At 38.5% G+C, this 15,664-nt stretch overlaps 1 protein-coding gene across 1 annotated transcript in view; it reads right to left on the bottom strand.

Annotated features, from left to right (window-relative positions):
• The window catches only part of CPQ (carboxypeptidase Q), a 147,796-nt gene that overhangs the window by 113,132 nt on the left and 19,000 nt on the right, over positions 1-15,664 (bottom strand). The window contains exon 3 of the mRNA XM_082297244.1: positions 4,740-4,947. Within this exon, the coding sequence (XP_082153370.1) occupies positions 4,740-4,947 (208 nt within the window). The remainder of the gene's footprint in view (positions 1-4,739; positions 4,948-15,664) is intronic.

Raw genomic sequence — 15,664 nt, 5'->3', positions numbered from 1 at the left:
GATGCTGAATTTAGTCCAAAAAGAAAAGAACTTGACCAAATATGTGTCCTTATTAACAGTCTCTAGATTGTGTCAAAGTACTGCTTGGTCTATTTTGGCCTTGTAATATGTTCCCTGTTGAATTTCTTGTATATTGGAGAGATTGTTCTGTAGCATCTAAAAAATGTAATAATAGGGTTCTTGGCATTTATCCTGAGGATTCTTGGGAACTTCCTTTTTGAGTTCTCAGAAAAGCACTCCATTTGGCTTCTTTCTTGAGCCCTTAGAGGAGTTGACATTACAAGATACAGTGTTATGACTTTATCTAATCTGTGGTTCTTGAAGAACAGAAGGATTTACTGAAAATTTCAGATTCATGAGAGTACATTCACCACAGAATACTGGATCATTTCAATAGCTAAAGGACACCTTTTTATTTACAAAATGTTTCAAAAATGTACAGCTAGGAAACAAAAACCCCCAAAGACTTATGGCTATCTTATTACAAACAAATAATTTCAGGAGCCTTACAGCTAAACACTTCATTTTTCCTATCTTCTTTCACTTTGATTATTTAATAATCAGAACAACTGCTGTGAAAAAGCAAGCCTATGGTAGCAGAAAATAGTTTTGTCATCACTATTTCTTCAATAACACTGACTGTTGTAGCACGGGACTGGTCATCCAGATTACTGCTCAACTTCAACCATTCCTTGTAAATGGAGTATTTTCACTGTATTTTCCTGAGTATAATAATATTAATCCCTTCTTAAGAATTGGGATGCTTGAGTCCCTAGGGTGTTTCATTACTCCATAGTTATACTACCATACCTTCAAGAAAAATAAACTGTCCCCTCATCAAAGATTCCCTTCATACTTTTTGCCTTGACAATGTGGCAGCCACTTGCCATTTCTGGAACAAGAAACAGCCATCAAGTTACCAGCAAGAGGACAGTGATTTAATTAATGTTGTGATTTTACCAATTCTGCCTTGTCAGTAAGCTTTAATAATGGATGTTAATGAAAGTACCTAGTTTTAACATATCAATATTATTCACATTGCAAGATCACCTAGAAATCACACCACAAAGTGGCTTACATTGTCCCAGCAAATAGAGTAATGAAATAACAATAAGCATCCCCCGTTGAAAAGGGGTTTAAAAATTTGAAAAACAAACAAACAAACAAGCAAACAAAATTCCTCAAACAAAGAAATAAAACAAAAAACCCCATCCACCAAACCTGGTATGGTTTAGGAAAAATTGTGAAATTCCACCTTTCATTTACCCGAAACTGGGATAGTGCAGTGTGAGGAGGAGGATACTTTTTTCTCAGATGTTTCCAGGATGTTTTGGAAAACTCCACAATCCCATTATCATTTATTCGTATTATCAGTGAACATGTAAACACACAGGCCAAAAAAGTGAAGGCTCTGGTTGACAATGCAGCAGCATACAAATTGCAAGAATGCAAGACTTTCACAATATTTAGAAAGCTCTTACTAGCTTTTTACCTTTCATCTCTCACCCTTCTAGCACACTATGCCCTGCAGCAATGCTGTATTTCCCATCAGTCAATCGAAAAGGCAAGTGACCTGAGCAAACAGTGCGCCAAACACTGACTGATAAGAAGCACATAGTCCATCCAGACCAGCACACTGGTTGGACAGACAAGGAGACACACACAGCTGGTGATTAGAAGAAAACATAGGTGAATGCATGGAGATAAGAAAATCCATCCTGCCTACAGCAATACCTCTTTGTTAAAAATAAGAGAAACAGATCTAGTCATCACTAGTAACAGAAGTGAGGGATTGGACCTGAGTACCTTCTGTATTATAGGAAAAAATACATTAATCAATCCATTCCATATCCAAAAAAAGTGAAGGTAAATGAAGAGAGTACAGAAAGTACACTTATTAAAAAAATGCTTTGTGGCAGCATCTACATTTCAAATTGGTTTTGGGAATGACACCTCTGTTCCTAGTATCAATTAAGGATTCAATACTTCTAAACAAACTTTTCAATTTTGAAATAGCTGTAATGCCAGTTCCTTCAGTTTCCACCTCTGTTCCTCACCTCTAAGCTTTTCATTACATACTAAATGCACTTCCGTAAATACTCTGGCAAACAGAAAACACAGTAACTTTCAGTTGAACAATTCTGCATAGCACCTTAACTAAGGACAGGACAGATCATCTGGTTTTCAGAAAATCAACACATTATAGATTGCAATATTCTTTGATGATACCAAATAAGGCTATTTTGAAACCATACATTTTTTTGTAAAACTCTTTCTGAAACACATTCCACTATCTGTTCATTATTATGAGCTTTATTAGAAAATTTTTAGTATTAGAAAATACATTGTAAACACCACATTTGTTGGACACCAAGAAATACACTAGTAATAGTTTGGACAGTATCTGAATTCAAGTGCTTCGTATTTCAGAAAACATTTTTAACACATAATTTTGACTTCTTTAGGCGAATGTGGAGCATTTTCATGGTTTACCTCCAGCTGGCAACTAAGTACCATGCAGCTGCTCACTCATTATTTCCTTGAGTGTGATGGGAAGAAGACTCAGAAAAAAAATTTCAAAAACTCATGGGTTGAGGTAAGAACAGTTAATCAGTGGGGAAAAAATAGAATGAAATATTATAATAAAATTCTAATTATTTATAATTAGAATTTATAATATGAAAATTTATAATAAAATTCCCCCCCACAGCAACAGCAAATAAGTAAACCCCAAAAACAAGTGATGCGCAATGCAATTGCTCACCACCCTCTGACCAATGCCCAGCCTGTTTCCAAGAAGTGGTTGGTCACTTCCAGAGAAGCTTTCCTCCCCCCTTCTCCCCCCCCCCCCCCCCCCCCTCAGTTTCCATACTGAACATGACATCCTGTGGTATGGAATATCCCTTTGGCCAATTTGGGTCTGCTCTCCTGGCTGTGCTCCCTCCCAGCTTCTTGTGCAGCTCCTCATTCACAGAGCATGAGACACTGGAAAGTGCTTGACTTAGAGTAAGCACAACTTAGCAATAACCAAAACATCAATGTGCTATCAATGTTGTTCTCATGCTGAATCCAAACCACAGCACTGTACCAGCTGCTAAGAAGAAAATTAATTCTATCCCAGCTGAAACCAGGACAAGCATATAAAAATGCTACCAAGCAACTACAGTGGCAGCAGAGCTGTTCTCTGCATGTGTTCCAGTACAGTTAGTTGGCTTTACTGTCTTCTCTGACTCTCTGAAGCATTACAAGTGGGGAAGCTTGCACTCTTCTAATATTGCTGAGGTGTGACCACTCATGTTCTCTCTGAAAAAGTGGAATCAAGCATACCTTCAAATGCCTCCCAAGCCACTTCCCAGTTCCAGCCTCAAGAAAAACCCAAAGCTATATCATTCCACCTACCAGCCTACACTTCTGCAGAAAGAAAACCTAGGAGCAGAGATCAAAAACAAACCATGGTGTTACCTAAACAGAACACAAGTCCAGGTTATGTTGTAGCACACATTCAGAGACAGGTTAGCTCCTGCCAGTGACTCCTCTGTGGGTAAAGACTTCCTGGGCGGGCAACTAGGGGGAGGAATAAACAATCTGTATTGCTCTAAACATGTACTTGCCAAAGAAAGAATGTTACAAAATATAGCACCTCTTGTATAAACTGGATGTCTTTCATATTGTCTTATGTAAATGATTTTATTAACAGATCTCTACAGTTTAAGCAGTCAAGCTTTGTGTCTGGCATCACTTAATGCCCTGCCAATCCTGCTCAGGCTGCAGCTCAGGGACAGGATGGTGGGCAGGCAGATGGGCCTGTCCTGTTTCCAGTCCCCAGTCCAGCTCCGCTGTCTGGGCCTGCCTGACCAGAACTCCCATCACAGCCAGCAGGCTACTACACAAAGATCACTGCAGGCATTAAGGTCACCAATACCAGTGTAAGATTTAAAAAAAAACTGTGTTAAAGGACAGTGTGCATCTGTCAGCATTTCACTATATGGCTGGACCCTTCTCTATTTCCTCTCTATGCCTCAACTAGTCTTTTTCACAATACATAAGCATTTTAAGTGTAAGCTTTCGGAGTTGGAAAAAACTCCCAGATAAAAAACAAATTCTGTTACCAACCAGAAAACGAAAATATATAATTTCAGTAACATAATGCTACATGTGATAAACGAATAATGTACTAAGAAATCTAAAAATATATACATTTAAAAAAAAATTCTTATTTCCACATACCTTATTTAAAAAGCAATGTGAGAATTACAAACCTTGCTGCTAAAGTGTTCTTAGTTTTCATAAATAATTACATTCAAAGCAGACTACTCCTTCATCTAGTACAAGTCAGCCTCATGCTAGGAAAATTAACGATACGTTGAAAACTGTACACTTACATTCTAGTCAAACATACAGAATGACCAGTTCATATCATCACTGACAGCCTGTTGTCACCAAAGACATTTGGTTTTGGTTCTTCCCAGAATATTTACTGCAGCCCTGAGAATGTAGAAAGTTCTTTAAGACAAATATTATACAAAATTTGGATCAGTAACAAAGAAAAATGAAAACATTCCGAAAGAATGACAAAGCACGGGGGAAAAGAACTATTGTGAAGTCAATAGTTTCAAAACCAAACACCCACTCGTAACTGGCAATGTTTAAGCCATAGAGAACAAAAATGCCTGCCCAAAAATGATATGTCAGCTAACACTGAAATGTGAGTTGCAGGAAGAAAAGAGAAAAATGCTTACCTGTGAATAGAAAAAGAAGCAATAGACCTAATGAGGGATGCCACTGCTCCAACTTTAGCAGCTTCCACTGCTCCCTGTAACCTGTATTGCACAGTTTCACCATAACTGATGAAAGGTTCATTGTAGACGACAATCTTCCCCTTGGCCTCCTGAGCTCTTTTGTGCAGTTCATCAAATGAGGCTACAACTATGACTTCCGCTGTAATTCCTGAAAGAAAGTATTACAGTGGCTTTAGCAATGCTTGCCTGTAGCTCTCCTATGGCCACTTCTAACAGACAGAAAAGCATGCACTGTGCAGAACTCAGGAAACCAGCATTAATTTTTTTCCTGAAAAAGGAAGACTATGTGAAATGCTTCATCAGGGATTGGTACTAAATAGATGTAATAGCACCCTGATCAAGTACACACACCTCTGTAAACTATGCTATCAGGCTGGTATTAAAACAACTTGAAGGGCAAGAAGGATACATGGGGGGAATTTTATTCTCTGCATGTGCTTTAATGCCTCATTGTAATCACTTATAGTACAAAAACATTTGCAAAAGCTGCCTATGGGATTAATTAAAAAAAAAAGAAAAAGATAGTAATCTTTTCATGGAAATGTTTTGATATGTTGCTAAACAACTTAGCTTAACGTAAGACAGCTGGAAGCCCGTATTTTTAGACTGTAACTGTTATAAAATGATTTAATCCATAATTGAAATTAAATTAAAGCTCTGCAGTGTCAACAAATTTTGCAATGTGAATAATAACAGCAACAACAATAATAATATTAATATCTTCATATTTAATTCAAGAGAATATAACATTTCTATTGGATCTCCATCTGGGAGTTTCTCCAGGAATCCACATTTCCGAGGTCATGATACAGAAAACGCAGGCAGGTTCTTCTACAGGACTATTCACACATGGTAAGTTAGATCCCACCCAGTTCTTTGTTTTTAATAGTTGGAATAGTTTTAAATTGCTGTATTATCTTACTTGAAAACACAAAGAATGTCATAGATAAGCCAGAGAATCCTTCTAACTTTTAAGGACATTAATTGAGGAATTACATTTCACAGCATTTAAGAAGTAATTTATTAAAATGGCCACAATGCTTAAAATTCAATTTTGTTGATTGGTTACAGAGATAAGTAGAGACTGCTTAACAACATGGGCTGGTACTTTGCTTCTAAATACAGAAGAAGTAATGGATGTCTGAAATTTTAGTGTTGTACATTTCACTTAAAAGTCACAAAATACATCAGTGAAAACTGAAACGAATAACAAATCCTCTAGCAAGGATTTGTCAGAATAAAGTGAAACTACCATGTTTTTAAGAATAAAATTATTCTCCTTGAAGAAGTCCCTTTTTTTGGTTGCTTGGTTGGTTTTTTGTGTGTGGAATAAGAATTATTTAGAGGATTTCAAAGACTTGTATTTAAGACCATAATACACGAGAAAAACTCATAGAAAAATAGGAAGGTAATGTCTCCCAGCATCAGTGCGCCCAGGCTCATGGCTTAATATGAAACTACACTTCAAACCTTAAATATACCGTTCCACAGAAGTTTGCTTTCATTTGAGTGTACCACTAAGAGTTCAACTGATATTTACTGCTACAACAAAAGTGAGTTTTAGCTACAAAAATAACCTAGTGTGAGAGGCATAAAAATTTTAACTATTCAGATTCTTACCTTAACCTGGCAATGTTTTAGAGAGGCAAACCATAGAATCACCTTCACATATTACTAGCTGCTGTTTGCAGGCAGGTGAGCGTACTAACAGACTCCAGCTGCTTGTAATTAATGGCAGGTTCAGCTGCCTGGCTAAGGAACATCCCAGCAACAGGATCATTTCGGGTATGAAACCATGCCACTGGAAATAAAGCCAGGTATCTGCAAAATTTCATTTTCCACACGAGAAGTCATGGTCTCAGTAGGTTGATACTGCAATTTCTATTTCATATTAGCTCTCCCCAGTGCTCCACTTGGATTGTGCAGCAGGCACTGGAAGGACACACGTCTTGGTGGCTGTTCGTCAAAGGAAGCGAGGAGTGTAACTCTTCTGGGCATTACTGCATAGATGAACAAACACCACCTCTGAAAAGTTTTTAAAGAAAGCTCCAGACAGCTAGTAACTATCTATAATTCCTAAGAAATGTATGGCCCTTCCTAGATGACAGGCATCAGGAGTTTGTACAGTGAGAATTACTGGGAATTTGTGCTAAGGGAAAGCTAAGGGAAAGAACACAGGGTTGCAAACTCTAGCTCAGTATCTCTACCCTTGAATGTCCCCAAAGAAGCTAAATAAAGCCATCCTTTGATAAAACAAACATTCTCTCTGCAAGTTTAACTTAATGGCAGCATGGTATACATTAAAGGGTGAATTACAGTGCTTTCTGTAAAACTTCACTCTTGTGTAGCTTCTGATTAATTCAATTACTCACGTGCATTTAAGTGCCAATTTATACCATTTCAGATTCTTCAACTGAAGAGACAAGAGCAATGTTTATCTTTGTGGACACACACAAACCACCCTTAAACCTTCTGTGCAAAAGGGGAAATTAAACAAAAACCCCAGTAGTTTACCTGTTTAAGGAGAATGAGTTATTCCCTTTAGAAACTGGAAATGTCTCACCTTACTGAACCTTTAAGCAAATTAATAGAAATCTATCCTAGTGTCTCCTACCAATTCAGTGCCTCATGGCTCTGCTTCCCATGTGGAAAGATATTGTCTCTCCTTCTTGCACCTATCATTATGTTACTGGCTGTGTGTTATTGAACAGAATTCTTCAGAAACCCCATGTAAGGAGGAAGACAGATTGCCTGCTTACTTAAGCAAGCTATAAAGATTATAACCCACACAGTCCAAGAGATGAATACAGAGTATTTGGGGAATTAGCTAAGTAAAGGGCATGAATCATAGAAAGCAGAATTACAAACACGATAAACTTGGCTGAGTGTATAAAGCTGAAGACTATTTGTTTGATCTCATCACATGAAACATATTGTTGGGTTGGGCAAGTGAGCAACAGAATCTAGGTAGTACTATAGGTTTCCTCTCATTTCTCATATTAAACAGCAAATTGTACCTGGTTGTTTCTGAGAATTAAGGTATGGGAAGGGTGTTAATGGTGGGAACAAGCAGGCAAATCTCAATTACCAACAAAATTATATTTTACAAAGTCCTCTGTACCCTGAAATGCATGTTTCTATCTCAAAACTTGAATATGCCACACCTCTGATGATCACATTGCCAATTGCAATAAGCGGCATGATACGCATTAGCAATCTAAAATCGGTCACAGACGGGATGGACACAAGACTGATTTTATATATGTGTGTGTGTGTGTATATATTTAAAATCACCCATAAATCAGCTGTGTGTAACACTGCCATATATAAGAAGTCTGATTCTTGGCATGAACAAATCTGTCTGGAGAGTCACCACCTCACAGCTGTTTACCTGCCAGAAATGATGCAAGGAGTAGATTAGTTCAAACGGGATTCCTCACAAGATAACTTCTTCTCCACAAGATTAACTGCAGCTAATATTTAAGTCATTTTAGTATCTAGAGATAAGCATCTATCTGTGTTAGTAACAGGTTTCAGTGAAGAGAAAGAAAAAAAGGAAAATCCATCCTATTATCAGATTTTAAGAACTGGTGAATCTTTATTAAAACATCAATGAAATTTCATACAGAATACATTTTTATTTATTAGTATCCCAGAAACACACTCTTCATAAACACACAGAAATTCAATCAAGTTAGTTACAATCTATTACTACATTAAAAGGATTTAGTAAACCCAGAAAGAAGTATTATTTGCATACTGTTTAATCTTACTGGATACCAACTTCCTCACTACTTAACTATGGCCTTACTTTCTTCTTTTTTCCCCCCAGTTTCATTTTTGTCATCCAGTTAATAGCATCAGTACCTTGGAGATCCAGTTACAAAGCCAAATTCAATCATCATTTATTTAACAATGAATTATTTTCAATAGCAGCAAGCAAGCAACTCACTCCTATGTACCTCCCAAATGCCATTTACTTCACACTAAAGTAAGAATTATGATTTCTTCTACAAATCACACTACAGAATGGTGATGCTATTGATCCACATGCACTGAAGCTGCCACCATCAAATAAATAAGCTGATGAGCAAGGCAATTTTTGCTTAAAACAATTAAAATACAGTAATTTTAAGCCTAGACAAAACAAAGCTGGAAAAGAAATATCAACACAAAAAGTCAACAACATACCTAATTGTTCTGATAACTGTGGAAATTTTGAAACTGGAGATGTACCTGAAACATGTCCTGGCCTCTGCAGTCATGAGGACAAGAGGGAGACAGAATGTTACCTCCCCATTCATCAGACCCAGACACCAGGGTATCGGGACAGGAAATCAAGAGAGCTCTTCATGGTAGAGCAAGGGCAACAACACACAAGCACAGTGCCTGAAATCCATGTCCTGATTGCAGCCCTGCCTCACAGAGCAGCAAGGTCAGGCCACCCTCATACCTCATTTCCTGCAACATCCCAGATTTCTCTGTTTCTACTTCAGCTCTCCCCACAAAGCTAATTTAGCCGAAAAGTTGCTTCATCAAGGTATACTGTATTTCATGCTGACCCTAAACACACGCAGGCAGTAGCCCCAAGCTTTTCTTACCTTAGCCTGGCTATTCCCATTGTCCTTCAGACTTGATCCTCTCTCCACATTAAAAGTACCATGCCCATGCTTCTTTCAGATACAGCTCATGAGCACTGTCTTGTGCCCATGTGCAAGGTAGCTTCTTTCACAGAGTTACAGAGAACCTAGAATTTTTTTGCATGGGTCACAGGATACAAAGGTAGATGTGTATATCTGGAGATAAGGTAGTTGTTGGGACAGGTCTAAGGAAAGAAGGTCTCGGGGAATGGAGGGAAAAGGCAAATATATTCTTCAAAGCTAAGTAAGATTAGGGACTTGGAATTATATCCTTTTTAAAGTTCAATATCCTCTAAAATCAGCTCAGAAAACATTTTCCTCCTCAACTTCTGTCATACCTCTCTTAAAAACATGTCGCTTTCTAACACTCTCCAGCAATTAGTTCAGCTTTCCTGCAATGCTCCACAAAATTCAACTAGATTTTCAGAAAAACAAACCCAAATTCTTTGTCTCTAATGACCTCATCCAATTAAGGTTTCATGTCAGGCTGAAGCAAATGAAAGATTAATATCATCACTTCTTTTTCTTTCTCATTCAAAAATTATTAGCATGTACTGAAAAATTGAAATATTCTAACACCTAGAAACACATTTGCTCTGTCAACACTTATAAATATGTAATAATATAAGAATTATAATATGAAGAAAATATTAAATATTTTAGGGGAACCGTGAAATGAAGAAGAGGGTTTTATCAGGAAGAAAGATTTTGTAAAATGTGAATAATACTTCTAGAAAATGTGACCTTCCTACTCTGTGGAACAGCAAAGAGAATTACTTCATGAAAATAAAATTACATAGGACAGTTATAAAAAAGGATATGAGGCTATTCAGCGCTGATGCATTGCACAGAGACTAAGTATATTGTACCATTCCTTAAGAACACAAAGAAAAATTAACAGTGTATAATAGTCACATTTTTGAAAAATATGATTTAAATTTTCCAGCAAGTACTGGCTCTCTTTAGAACAGTTTGGTTTCAATAATATGTAGCTTTCTGTGCAACACAAATCCTAGGAGAAAATGGGTTGGACCTAGCCCCCAGCACAAGGCCTTGGACGCCAAAGAGCAGGGCAGCAGGTTAGGTTCTCCTGGGAGCAGCCCTGCACAGACCACAGGCTTGCTATGCATTGTATAGGGAGAATTAGACACTCAAAAACCAGATCCACAAAAATCAGTTGCTGAGAACACAGGTGCTCAAGGCAGGAAGTGCTGAGGACAACCATTCCCTCCTCAAGGTGCCAGTCACTGCCAGCTATTCCTTTGGATGAGGGGAACGTTGCCATCCAGCTGTGCACGCATACCCCACACATGCAGAAAATCATATTCAAATCCTGCCTTCATTAGCTTCAGCCTGGACTTAACATCCTTGAGGTAACCACCCTCAACTCAGTGACACTGCAAAAGAACAAGACCTGAAAATCCAATTTTTTGCCATTGGCAATCCACACAGTTCACTCAAACATTCGTTAAAGCAGCGGCTGGATCCGATGTTCTTCCCAGACAGCATGTCCACCTCAAAGCCATGCAGCTACTCCCACTCTCCAAATCTTTGAAATGCTACTGCACTAACTTTTAGCCCAGATGCTGGGTCACTGAAGACCAGTGTCTAAGGTCCTTCAGGGATCTCATCTTTTACATTCCAAGAAAAATGGTAGCATAATTACCATAGCACAAACAGTGCTGCTTTAAGTAATAATAAACAATCCAGGCACGCAATACTGAGGCTTGTGGTCTCAAGATGTCGATCAATAGCTCCTCACACATGAAAGAAGAGGCATCCAGTGAAGACAGGAGGGCTTTGCCATGCACTGTGCTCTCATGCCTACAACTCTCTCCATCCCCTGTTCTCAGCACTGAACCTCTCATTAAAGGGGTACCCAAGGCCCTCCAGAAGGATCACATTTTCTTCCAGGAGATCAGTGGTTATCCAAGATGCTGGCAGCTCAAGGGTAAATCCTCTGATACACATTAAAAATAACTTTTTTTTGGCCTTTTGTTTATCTAGCTGAATCCCCTAATCCACTTCACCACTGAGAAAAAAAAGAGGAGGGTCAACACTGGAGCCAAAATGCATCAGCCAGGACTGGGGCCAGACCACTTTTTTCAGCAACATCCCTGGTTTAATAAAATGGTGGACCTAGAGCAACAGCATACACCAGCAACTTCAAGACAACGTGCATTATTCCCATTTTATACATAACAGGCTGGAACTATTTTCATATTATCTAACTCCAAAACTCCTATCACCTTCTATAAGAGCACAGCTGGACCAAACGTTGACAATTAAACAAAAAAACCCCTCCATGACTTGAAGACAAAAACTAGGAAAAAGTCTGCCAATACATCATGTGTATATTATTTCAGTTTTGCTGCAACCAACAGTACACAAAAACCAGAGACTGTTCCTTTCCTTGAGGAGACATTTCAGGGCAGGCTGCTCTGAAGTTGGTTCTGCTTGTCCGTACTCCTTTAAAATTAAAGGGCATGGTCGCCCATCAGGATAAAAAAAGTGCATCTTAAAACACAAGCAAAAAAATGAATTCTTTGATACTTTATGGTCAAACATCTGCTAAACTACTACTTTCCTTCAATTATGGGATTCTCAAAGCAACAATTATATCTATTTTCCTCAGAATTTGGGGGATAAAATCAGTACTACCAGAAATCAACAGTCTCTCTCTCTCTATATATATCTATGCTTGCCAATGTTGAAACACTGAAAATTAGAGAAGGACATTGACTAAATATGGTAAATCTCTAGTTTTCCAGCTCCCAAAACTGAGCTCTCCTAACATTCAATCCTGTTTATTACCTAGGAATCCATTTCTTCAAGGTGATGACTGTTTTCAGTCTCTGCTGATTTCTGGAAATCCAGGTCACTCTGTTTCATGTTTCTTGTCTTCCTGTCACTAAAGTGCGCAGTAAAGTTACTCCCTCCTTGTAAGGAGATCAAAGGAAGTGAAAACTTTCTCTTTGATGCAACACCTTCATATCTTGGAATACACTTGGAGAGGGAGAATGTTGGGTATTTTTCCTCTTCAGTAGAAAAATCTAACCTTTTCTGTACTCTTCCCTTTTTTTGCTGTGTAAATCAGATGGAATCTGGGAACTCGACATCCTGGCATATTTCCCAGTCATGAAGGAGAAAGTAGGATTTTACCCCCAAGATCACAAGGTACTGAAAAACCTCCTGCACATCATCCAACTGTTCTGTATCTAAGCCAATGTGGGCAAATCTCATCAAATCAAATAGATGAGGAAAGCTCTGTGCACATCCCAGTAGGGTTTCAATGACATAGGCATGAGTTAGATAGAAGACCTGCAGGAAGAGACACTCCTGGTATCCTGGAGTCAGTGCTGGCTTGGACTCCATAGCTAAAAATACTGCTGCTTTTTAGAGCTTCCTGTTCCTGCTCTGAAGGATTGAGGATTTTTTTCCACACTCACATGGTGTATGCTGAAATGGAAAGTAACAAACCTCAGCATGTGCTGTAGTCATTGGGTCACTCTTAGGAAACACTGGTTTGGATTTCCATGGACAGAAAGGAAAATAATTTCCTGAATTTCCAACATCCAAAGCCAGGTTTCTAATTGCTGTTAGGCTATTGCCATGTTAATGAAGAGCCCTCCAGAGCACTTGCTCGGGGTGCTGAGCTCCAGGAGGAGCTCTGAGGGAACCAAAGGCCACCAAGTCCAGCACCAAGTTTTAAGTTTCTGCCCATTGTTAAGCTAAATTTCTGACAATTCCTATTGTCTTAGCTTCTCAGATCACAAGCCTGGGGCCAAATCATGGGAAGGGAGGAATACAGGACATAACTGAGAAGGTGAAAAAACAAGAAATGGTCTCCTGTACCTCCTGCTGGGATGTGGGAGTCAGCCCCTCTCATCTTAACCCCATTCCTAGACCTTAAAAGACAAGAAGTCCAACCAATGCCATCCTCTGTCTCTAGGCATCAGTAGTGTCGAGGAAGGGATCTGTTTGGGCTATACCGAAACAGTGGTTTGTAAACAGAGGGGTCTGAAACATATCCTGATAGGAACACTGACTTAAAACATGCAGTAACTATCAAGTGAACACCAAACAACCAGGGATCGTCTGCACAGTCCACTTTAGAGGCAGCTGTGAAGGAACCAAAGAATCATCATAGAGCCAACATCTGAAGGACAGTCTTCAGCCTTTAAAACATCCCTCTGCCAAAGCTCAGCACAGCAGCAGTAGATGTCCCTAGTCTGATCCCATGTAACAACAGTACTGTAACGACAGGCTAACTGGCATCAGGCATCTCACACTGAGTTGCATCATTTTGATTACAGGAAGACTCACACTCCCACAGCTTCTTGGCTAAAACAAGATGTATCAGAACTGCTGATAATCCCTCAGAGGGAAACTGTTCAACTATTTCTGATGTGATTTAGGGCAGCCTTCTATCCCTTTTTCTTAGGAATAAGGCACTGTGGCAATCCTCAGAAGTGATAAGGCAGTGGTTTTAATAGTCTAACTACACATTTTTTATTCCATGCTTGGTATGAGTGAGTGTTCTAGGACAGCACTTTTCTGAACAGCATGCCTTCCGGTTCTCTTGCCCACAGAGGCTGGTGATGAGCAGCTCTTACCAGACATTTCCATCAGCCAGGAGGATGGTCCAGTGATTGGAAGAACAAGAGCCAAGTGCTCACCAGGGACCAGCTACCCCACATAACCTTCTCAAGCACAAAAACCTGTCACAGCTTGCGCAGAGCAAGATGAGACTAGCAGAAATAAGAAAAGGCACAAATGGTAGGAGAGTCATAAGTAATTTAACCAAAAATATTCCAGAAAGTGTGAGAAACAGACCACTCTTTTGTGAGAGATCTCATTGCTGTAAAGTCTTCTAGCACCAACACATATACCTCTTCAGCAACATGGCAGATATCAGAGGAAAGTAAAATTGTGAGAAAGAATGATGTGAGGTTTTTGAACACTACTCAATATAAACCAGCACTGGATAATACGATCCTATCTTTCAACATATACGATCTTTACAGATGAAAAATACCACAGTGTCCTGCAGTGGTAGGGAGGAGAAGAGAGATCCAAGAATTGTGCAGCAAGATTTCTTTCATTTAATTATTTTACAACTCTTTTACAGGCTTTTTTCTTCACAGTCTAATTGGTCAAAGGATCAGCCACCCCTTGGGGTGATTGGCTAAAAATCCTAAAACATCCATTGTCAAAATATTTCCCTACTGTACTATAAACAAGGCTTTGCAAGGTTGCAGGTGTTCATAGCTTATAGAACTCTGCTAATATCTTCCGTGAGAGAGAAAAATATCTCACGGGACTGGAAAGAAGCAAGAGAAATTCTTGCTAGCTGCATATTTGTATCCACAGAAAAAGAAGGACGTAATTAGCCTCTGTGAGTATTTTTAACATGTAAATTCAGTAAATCTCTAAAAAAAAAAAGGCAAACCTAGGAGTAAAACCAGGCAAGTGCAAAAAACTACACAACTAAGAAAGAGAAGTGAAAAACAGACTTTTTGGGATATGAAGATGTTTGCCAAAATTAAATTGCAGGTTCCCTTTGCAGGTTCAGCAACACTTGCTAAACACCAAAAAACCCCTTCTAATTTTAGCTTACTTTTTAGGAAGCTTGATATAGGACTGGAAAGGATACAAAATAAGTTGTAGGCTTAAGCTTTGCTGTAAATATTCTCCTATCAAAGCACTAAACCTTGCACATATCATGGGACTAACAGATATTAATGGTTCTAGTTGCATTGCATTTAGGAATGGGTTTACCTCCATATGACAGAACTATCTCAGATAAACTGACAGCTGCAATTTTGCAAACCAAGTATGACTTATTCCAAGCATATCTTAAATTATCCAGTTCTATTTGTTGCATTTTGAAAGGCTAGATATTTTTTCTAAAAAAACCCAGCTTTTATACGTTGTTTCATTTCAAACAGAAAGCTCGCTATCACAAAGATTTACAATTCATAAAAAAATTATGAGTATCATGTTATGTTTTATTTCCTAAACTAAATTTATTTTCTCAAAAAGAAATACAAATGCTTTTGAAGTGGTCTAGGAATAAGCATATTGTTTTTTATGGAGAGCAGTCACAGAAGAAGGTTCTCATCTGGCCTTTAAATAACAATTCTGAAAGCTTCACATCAATATGTACAAAAAGAGATCTTATAAATCATTTTGTTTGTAGACAAGCTAATATTTTGGGGTTTA

This window comes from Coloeus monedula (assembly GCF_965178545.1).
Source record: "Coloeus monedula genome assembly, chromosome: 1".
NCBI classification, from domain to species: Eukaryota; Metazoa; Chordata; class Aves; order Passeriformes; family Corvidae; genus Coloeus; species Coloeus monedula.
The sequence above is the reverse complement of the archived record's forward strand: the minus strand, read 5'-3'. Positions and strand labels throughout refer to the sequence as shown.